Source organism: Erythranthe guttata, chromosome 2, assembly GCF_056151865.1.
Source record: "Erythranthe guttata isolate IM_541 chromosome 2, IM_541, whole genome shotgun sequence".
Lineage (NCBI taxonomy): Eukaryota > Viridiplantae > Streptophyta > Magnoliopsida > Lamiales > Phrymaceae > Erythranthe > Erythranthe guttata.
The window spans coordinates 12,414,935-12,424,137 of record NC_142534.1 but is presented as its reverse complement, the minus strand read 5'-3'; the positions used below and the strand labels follow the sequence as shown (position 1 = coordinate 12,424,137).

At 35.4% G+C, this 9,203-nt stretch overlaps 2 protein-coding genes across 2 annotated transcripts; one reads left to right on the top strand and one right to left on the bottom strand.

Annotated features, from left to right (window-relative positions):
* Positions 1-455: 455 nt before the first annotated feature.
* Positions 456-2,768, top strand: LOC105953580 (uncharacterized). The gene is made up of 2 exons (XM_088815005.1): positions 456-1,575; positions 1,726-2,768. The coding sequence occupies exons 1-2, from the start codon at positions 456-458 to the stop codon at positions 2,766-2,768; spliced, it is 2,163 nt and encodes a 720-aa protein (XP_088671131.1).
* Positions 2,769-3,272: 504 nt separating this feature from the next.
* Positions 3,273-8,952, bottom strand: LOC148772363 (uncharacterized). Its single transcript, XM_088827537.1, has 8 exons — positions 8,658-8,952; positions 8,504-8,551; positions 6,431-7,116; positions 4,771-6,076; positions 4,343-4,433; positions 4,137-4,250; positions 3,841-4,062; positions 3,273-3,761 (listed from the first exon to the last, which is right to left on the bottom strand). Exons 1-4 carry the CDS (start codon positions 8,797-8,799, stop codon positions 4,772-4,774), a joined length of 2,181 nt encoding a protein of 726 aa, XP_088683663.1. The 5' UTR covers positions 8,800-8,952; the 3' UTR covers positions 3,273-3,761; positions 3,841-4,062; positions 4,137-4,250; positions 4,343-4,433; position 4,771.
* Positions 8,953-9,203: the final 251 nt, after the last annotated feature.

The window sequence follows — 9,203 nt, the reverse complement described above, 5'->3', positions numbered from 1 at the left end:
GTTGAGATTTCATATCTCGTTCCGTTCAGAAAGTCGGCGAATGTAATTGAAGAAGGCGAGTTTTTTTTATTTTTATTTTTTGCAACGCAATTGTGTTTTATTGCTGATTCGATGCATCAAACTTGGATTCATATATATGGTGAATCTGATGTAATTGCAGAAAGTGGCTTCTAATTGATTTCATATATGCGAATTGTTGTTTCGTTGTTTGTACAAACGATAGCGTAAGGACTATGAATGAACAGTTATGGATGTATGCCGGAGTTTTTTTTTTTGGTGCTGAGAATTTTCAGAATTTATAGTCGTGTTATGAGAATGTTCAGAATTTTTAGTCGTTTATAGTTGATTTACTTATAGTCGTTTAATTATAGTCGCTTATGCAGTAAGTAATAATAGTTGTTTAATGCATATTCTATATTAACTGTGTTTTCATTTAAATATTATGTTTGTTGTAGATGGATAACAGTGTTAATATTTTTGTGAAGTACGGTGGTTTGGTTGCTTTGAAGAGATCTTCTGGACTCACTTTCCAAGCATTGGTTGATTTTGTGTGTTCGAAATGGCAATGTCTGAATGCATCTAGTATAAGCATGACTTATATGGTGGCTGATTGTGGAGAATGCATTATTGCGGATGATGAAGACTTGGTATCCATGTTTGCATTGTTGCGCGAGTTGTCTTTGGCGCGTATAAATATCGAGGTGAAGGGTGTAGCTGGCATTGTGACTCGACCGATTCAACATGTGGACGCACCAATTCGGCATGCCGACACACAGATGCCCCTGCCAATGATCGGATATGACAAAGATTGTGAGGATACGGAAGATCGTGATTTAGAAAACGTGGCTGCGGTGGTCGAGGGCAAGAAGTTGTTGAGTGCTGATTGGATTTATTTGATAAAAGACGTAGGTCAGGTTTTTGAAGGTGGTGTTGCCGATTTCAGAAAGGCGCTTATTAAGTTTTCAATTGAAATGGGATTTGAGTATGAGTATATCAAGAACGAGTCATATAGGGTGACGGCGGTGTGTAAGTACAAACATGAAAAACAATGCAGCTGGAGGATACACGCTTCTGTTGACAAATATAGCAAGTTTTGTTATATTCGGACGTACGATAAACATCATACGTGCGGTATGTTTTTTGGGACTGCGAATAAGAAGAGATTAAGTGCAGCTATTATTATTGACTTGATTGCGGGTGAGATTCGATCAAGGCCAGCTACCCGACCTCGTGAAATAATTACGCAGGTGAGAGACAAGTTTGGAGTTGACATTAGCTATTATTTAGCGTGGAGATCGACTGACGCAGGTAGGGCATTAATCTTTGGCGATCATAGCAGCTCGTATTCATTTATTCCGTCATATTTTGAAGAAGCGGAGCGGACAAATCCCGGTAGTTTATTTCACTTGGAAATTGATGATGTCAAGAAGAATTTTCGCCGTTGTTTCTTTGCATTTGCAGCTTGTATTGAGGGTTTCAGGTTCTGTCGTCCTGTTGTCATGCTTGATGGCACCTTTTTGAAGGGCAAACACAAGGGCATGTTACTTAGCGCTGTCGGAAAAGACGGCGACCAACGTAAGTTGTACAGTGTATGTTTTTTTTTGATTTTTAGAGTATAGTTGGTTTGACGATAGTTAATTTCATAAATAGTTGTCTACATAATAGTTGTCTACATAATAGTTGTTTTCATACAAATCAGTATTTAATATCATTTTTCACATCCAGGTTTGTTTCCAATTGCATTTGCAATTGTGGATGAAGAAACCGATTGTAATTGGTCATGGTTTCTAAATCACTTGAAAGTTGCTATTGGAATGGATAGGGTTTTTACGTTTGTCTCAGATCGTAATCATGGGATTTTGGTTGGGGTTCAGAATGTGTTTCCACATTGTCTTCATGCTTACTGCTACAAGCACTTGAAGGGAAATTTGAAAGATCGATTTAGGGGTGAGTCCAAGATTTATCGTAAAGCTGTGGTGAGGCAATTTCGAGATTGCGCTTATGCTGCCACAAAACCTGAGTTTGAAAGATGCTTGGAGAAATTCAAAAGAACTGGTGGTGGGAGAGCACGCAATTTTCTAGCTGATATTCCAAAGGAAAAGTGGTCGAACGCTTATTTTGAGGGACCAAGGTATGGCCATATGACGTCAAATGGTTCTGAATCTTGGAATGCGCAAGTAATGGATGAACGTTTTTTGCCAGTGACTAATTTGATTGATGGTATTCGAAGTAAGATAATGGAACAACTTTGTGACAGGCTTATTAAGGGAAATAATTGGCACACTGTGTTAACATTTAAAATTGATAAAATTATGAAAGATCTAGTTGATAAAGCGAGGCCTTGGTTAGTTAAGCAAGCTTCTGAATTTGTGTGGGAAATGTACTCGGATCCAACTGCGATTATAGATGTTCGGGAGAAGACGTGCTCATGTAGGCAGTGGCAGATTACGGGGCTGCCATGTTTTCATGCTGCTGGTATTATTTTTCTAAAAATGAAGGGAAGGTATGACCTTATTGATAAGGTTTTTCATACTTCAACATTCAGACAAACATATTCTGCACCTATTTTTCCATTTGTTAAACCTCCTCTTGACCCTGAGGCTGCTATCGTTGGACCTCCAGATTACCGTCCTCAGCGTGGCAGACCGAAAAGGAAGAGGATCTTATCTAGGGGTGAGCGTTTGCCTCGCAAGATGAAATGTACCATATGCAACATAGTTGGAAATCATAATAAGAAAACCTGCCGCATGCGGGTGGAATTTTTATAATTTTATTTTTTAATTGTAGTTGATTTTGTATTTTATATCGACAATATTATTCGTACATTGATGTAGTAGTTGGATTAAAAAGTTCGAATATATGCTTTAAGTGTTTCGATTTTGAGGTTGTTGTTGACTTGTTCAATATTGTTAGTATAGTTCATTTCCGTTTGATTAGATAGATCGAATATACGTTATATTCAAGTATAGTTGAGTGCTCGGATATGCCCTTGTCTGTGCTATGTTTTCAACATATGGTGTTCAGTGTACAAATTATTCAACTATTTTTTTTTTGATAATAGTTGTATTCAGATTTTTTGTTCCCATAAAGTATAGATGAAGATCCGGTATAGAATACGTTCATATATAACTGACATTACCTTTTTGTATTAACATGAGAACTGTGAAAATAGTTCATTACATAACATATAGTTGTTTTTAGCAGCCTTTTACGTATGCCTTTACACTACAATGCACGGTTGTGCTTTCAGCAACAAAAAAAGCATACAACTATTAATGAACAACTATTATAAACCAAGATCAGTTCAGTACATAAATTAAACATCGTCAACATAAAATACCAACTAAAACATTCTACGCAAGTTTACAGATACAATAAACTATAAGTTTGCTCAAAAAACAACTTCGCCCCAAAGTAATAAAACGTCAACATAAAATACCAAAAAAAAAGGACCTACGCAAGTTTACAACGACAAAAAACTAAAATAATCAATCGATTTTTTTACTCGAATTCATCTTTTTGCTTCCCCAATCTAGAAAGGTTTTCACAATTTCAGTTCGCATTGCTGGGTATTCTGATTCAGCTTCGTCCTTTATGATTGGTTGTTGCTCGAAAAGTTTTTTAATCAGATACAAAACCACCACACCGCAGTCAACACTATCATCTTTTTGTTGTGGCGCTTCAGCGAGTGAAACGATTTTCTCTTCTGGACATACGAGTATGAGGTTGTGATGTGCTGCTGTTTTTTCCAGGGCTTTTTTCTGAATTTGTACATTTATTATGTAAGTTGAAGGTGTATTATATTGTAATATAAAAACAATGCGTAATTGAAAAAAATACCAGTTCCATTGGTTCTGCAAGATAACAATCATTGGAGCGACGACGCATAGAATTGTAGAAAATCCAATCTCCATGAAATTTGTCTAAAACAAGTAATGTCCAGTGATCCTGACATCTATTTTTTGCCGTACCAATATGGAGAATGGGGAACACCAGATAACGGTAGTTAATGATGTCATCGGGTGGATCGAACATCCCATCAGGCCTCTCCCTTACGTAGTTCTACAACACAAGGTTCAATTGAAAAAATAAAACTGGTATGATCTATGAATTAAAATTAGTAATGCGTTTGTTACCAGAAAGTATGAGGGGAAGACGAAACTACGTCCTTTCAAATCTGGATGGGCTGTTTGGTTGAATGTGCCTCTGCATTGCTCAAGAGAAAGAATCTTGCTGTACGAGTCAACTACCTGTTATTCAGTACAAATTTTCGATGATTATTAGCTTTTATTTTATTTTTCTTGTACGTTGACCGAGGATGTTAAACACAACTACATTTTACCAATTGACTTATGCATTGTTTCTTCAGGCAATGAAAGATGTCTGTCACGAACACGCAAGCACGCTTGTCATCTGATCTCCAAAGGACCTTACTGCAAATTTAGGTTGAAAACAGTTGGTTACAGAAAATTGATTTTTAACCGACTAGTTATGCTCAAGAGGAAATGAAATTATTTTTAATGAAGACAAACAGTTGTTTTATATTGAAATAGTTGTTCAACTAATATATTGGGATTGAAGAAGAAATTTATTTATTTACTAAATAAACATAGTTAATTTTAGGTTGAAATAGTTGTTTAACACAAAGTTCAGACTTTTCAACAGTAATCAAAGACACTATTTACGGCCATAAATAGTTCAAATCCAACAAAGATATATAAACCTTAAAAAAGTTAAAAAAAAAATAGATAAAATTAGGAAATCACTTACTTCATCTCGTCATCTGACGAAGCCATGATGTTGACAATGGTTTTGTAGTCCTCTGACAGGTCTTTGTACGGTTTGAATTTCTTGTAGTTTTTTTGTAGTTTTTCCCGACGTCAATCAGTTGATTTTTTCCAAATGGCGTGACGTCTTTCCTTTTTAATCGAGTCCTCCTTGCCACAACAGAAGTTGGTTCTGCATTCTCAACAAAGTTTATTACGGAAGTGGTGAGATCGAAGTCTTCATCTTCTGCCCCAAGTGTGATTGGTTGGTCTTCACAATCACCATTCGTGTGCGATTTGATTTGCATTGCTTGCTCCTCAATTATTTTGAGCAGTTCCTCTTGTTTGTCTTCCAAAATTTTACATTTTGTACTGAGATCTACTATTTCGAGGCTCGATGTACTCAAAATGGTTGATTGCATTTGTGTTGCAGCTTGTGTTTGAGACAATAAGTCCCATGATGGCATGTCTTGATTTTCTAGCTTCCGAGCATTTTCTTGGATGTCGTCACTCTTCTTGTCCTTGTTGGATTCTGTGTTGAGCCTTTCGTTTGCTTCTACCAAGCTGTTGTTGCACAACTTTATGGTTGTCATCTCAGCTTTCAACTCCTCATTATCTGTAACGAGCGTTTCGATAGTGGTATGTAGATTCTCGTTGGCGTCAGTCAGTTTTTGTATTTGTTCTGAAAGATCGGCGTTTTTTTCTAGCTCGTACTCCAGACGTCCTCGGAGAACCTCCAACTCTGTAGCTAAATGTGGGTCAGTTGAGGTTTTAATTCGGTGCTCTAATTCTTTGTTATGCTCCGAAACATTGGTTGCTTTTGTTTGCCATGCTTTTGCCTCCTGTAAAGCACATGCAAGCCTCGCCTCAAGTATTGTGTTCTGTGTCAACAAATCATCGTTGTGCTCGTCAACATAGTTTCGCTTCTTGCTCCCCGAAGATTGCTCAATGGGACTTGCTGTGGGAGGTGCATCACGGTCAAGTTCATCATCGTTCTCATCATCTGCATCAACCGATTCACTTTCACTATCATGCGGTTCGTTTCTTGCTTCTGAATCGTCATTTTCCTCGTACTCATAGTCACCTGGCTCGTTTTCACAAAATGCTTGTTCTTCACAATTGCCACTCAACAATGAACGTTCCATATCAGTCTCTGTTATGGGGGTGTCTAGTAGTTGTTCGTTGGTGATGTCCTTTATGGCTGTACAATCAAGCTTTTCCTTAAAGGTCTTCAAGCTCCATTTTCTGAATCTTGGAAAAGCGTCTCGGCATACTGGCTCGACAAGATTAACTCGTTCACACATCCAGAACTGTCAAGTTATGTCACAAAAATAAGTTAACGCAAATAATTAAAATTAATATTTGTAGATTGTAGTCAATTAATTCAAAAATGTAACCATATAAATATTACAAATCAGACATGGAATAAATACACTATTACTGCCAAAAAAATCTTGGATGTGTGCATACACTTGCATTTCGTTGAAAGTTAACTATTATTTTACAAAACGACTGTTTTGTTAATCAAGTAATAGAAAACATCAGTCTATCAAAATAAACAAGCACAAATAAACACCAAATACAGTTCAATAATTTCAAAACAAATATAGTTCAATAATTTCAAAAACTAATATAGTTCAATAATTTCAAAACAAATGACTTACCAGAAACAGAGGTACACAACCTTTCACCGCTTCTGCCTCATTATCTTTTACATACTTCATTAGCAAATCAACTACCAGTTTCCCCCAATTGTACTCTTTTAATTGATTGATGTCGTTGCACAACTTGAACATCCACGCACTGACCACATCCCCAGAAACTGTGAATAAAAGACTGGACAATATATGTACTATTACTATACGTACGGTGTCTTCAATATCCTCTTCAATGTTGCTTCCAACAATTTTCATGAACTCTTTTTTTAGTATTTTTGGCGAAACCTTTGTGTAGCGTTGGAATCTCCTCCTTCCTAGTAGAGATTGTTGAACACTACTTCGCTTTGAATATTTCACCCTTGTTCCAGATTTTACTCCAAATATCAAGTCAAACTCGGTTGAATGTATTTTGAGAGTTTTGCCTGCTATTTCAAATGCATCTCGTTTGCTGTCATACGTTAGTAGTAGTTGTATACTACCATCTTGTGTCCCCCTTACTGTGGATGGAAGTACTTGTTTTTTCGCAAATGGTAGAACTAAGTGGTAGAAGGGCGTTCGTTTTAGGCAATTAAGGTGTGCTTTCGTTAGGTGAACGTTTCTGAAGAATGACCACGTTGCCCAAAGGTTTGATCGAAACTGTCTAACCCAAGTACCCTCTGTCTTTCTCTTTTTTACAATCCTTTTAGTACCCTCTGTTACACAAATTAGAAATAACATTAATTAAATTATCAAAGTAGGCAACTTTAGAAAAACAGATTTGTAAAACACATTTTCACAAAACCAACACTTGTAGATTGAACTATTCAAACAAAAACGTCTATTTACCTATTAGTCAATTTACAAAATAGTCTATCTAAGCCGAATGTTCTATTTATCAGAACTGTCTAAGTAAATAATCATAAACTGTTTCCAAAATATTTTATTACCACTTACCAAAAACAGTTTAATAAAAATTTGCAGAACATCAAAGACAACCAAGATAATAGATTATTTAAAGTATTTTATTACCACTTACCAAAAACAGTTTAAATAATTGGCCTTTTCCAAAAAAAGTCTATTAACAAAATAGTCAATTTATCTCTACGTAGAATAGTCTATTTACAGATTATAATGTACAAACTACTACACTATTACTTAAATAGTCAATTTATATGTAGGCAGATTAGTCTATTTACAGATTGTCATGTACAAACTACTGCAATATTACTTAAATAGTCTATTAACAAAATAGTCAATTTATCTCTAGGCAGAATAGTCTATTTACAGATTATCATGTACAAACTACTGCATTATTACTTAAATAGTCAATTTATATATAGGCAGATTAGTCTATTTACAGATTGTCATGTACAAACTACTGCAATATTACTTAAATAGTCTATTAATAGTTATAAAAAAAATCCATAATAATTCCAGATCATACAAGACACACAAGCAAATAGACTATTTGGAATCACAATGGCATGGAGTTTGGCCTATTTTAAAAAAAAAGTCTATTCACAAAATAGTCTATTTACAGTTAACAAAGACATTTCAACAATAATTCCAGATCATTCAAGACACCCAAGCAAATAGACTATTACTTAAATAGTCTATTAACAGTTAACAAAGACATTTCAACAATAATTCCAGATCATTCAAGACACCCAAGCAAATAGACTAATAGGAAACACAATGGCATTGAGATTGGCCTATTTTCAAAAAATATTTTATTCACAAAATAGTCAATTTATATGTAGGCAGAATAGCATATTTACAGATTGTCATATACAAACTACTGCATTATTATTTAAATAGTCTATTAATAGTTAAAAAAAAATTTCCATAATAATTCCAGATCATACAAGACACACAAGCAAATAGACTATTTGGAATCACAATGGCATGGAGTTTGGCCTATTTTAAAAAAAAAGTCTATTCACAAAATAGTCTATTTACAGATAGTTTATGTAAAAACTACTGCATTATTGAATAAAAGTTAACAAAAACAGTTTTCTAATAAATCCCAGTAATTATAGCAGGAATTCAAGTCATACAAACAAATCCCACAAAATATAGCATGAAATTCAAAATAATTACCTGCGTCGGTTAGCCGAATGTCGTTTAATGATTTCGTCCTGCGTTCTCCTGTTCACAAAAAGAAAATGTCAAATAAACACATTCGTTGGCTGTGTTTTTGATATAATCGAAAACAGGACATGATTGAACAAGACTATTTCAAGGGGATACTTACTGCTCCCAGGCGTTGCTTTATTTCTCAATTGCGCTGCGAGGGTGTCCATAGCTTCAAGACTTTCACTTTTTTGGGAGTTTCGTCGCTCTTTTTGTTTTTTTTTTTGGTACCCAGTGAACGGAACAGCGTGGTTGTATCGCATAATTCGGTGGGTGAGTGAGTTTAAGAATTTGGCAGCGATTCAATTTCTCTACCCATTGGTTTCGTCGCCGGAGTAGTTGTTTAGCAGAATTAGGTTTTCAAGTGGGAGTTATGGAAAGATTAGGGAGAGCGAGATTTGGGGAGAAAATCTCACACGTTTTTAGCAGTTTATTTTCCAGATTTCTAGTGATTTTTTATTAGACGTATCGTGGCCCAAAAAAAGGCTATTTTCGGGATTAATTAAAATAGTGGGTTTCCTACCAATATTGAAAATATGGCTGGATCCCCCATTATTAAAAAAACACTAGAGGGGGTTATGACTAATAGTCCCTATTTTATTAGATGAATAATAATTTGGTTAGGAGAATAGTTAGTCAAAATATTATGCTTAATTGGTTGTTGGTA

Bases quoted from the DNA above. Each gene is read 5' to 3' on its own strand.
- LOC105953580 (XM_088815005.1), top strand. From the start codon at position 456: ATGGATAACAGTGTTAATATTTTTGTGAAGTACGGTGGTTTGGTTGCT. The intron at 1,576-1,725 runs GTAAGTTGTACA...TTTCACATCCAG, and splicing joins CGGAAAAGACGGCGACCAAC to GTTTGTTTCCAATTGCATTT.
- LOC148772363 (XM_088827537.1), bottom strand. From the start codon at position 8,799: ATGCGATACAACCACGCTGTTCCGTTCACTGGGTACCAAAAAAAAAAA. The intron at 7,117-8,503 runs GTAATTATTTTG...TTTGTGTAACAG, and splicing joins CATTCGGCTAACCGACGCAG to AGGGTACTAAAAGGATTGTA. The intron at 6,077-6,430 runs GTAAGTCATTTG...ATAACTTGACAG, and splicing joins GTTGTGTACCTCTGTTTCTG to TTCTGGATGTGTGAACGAGT.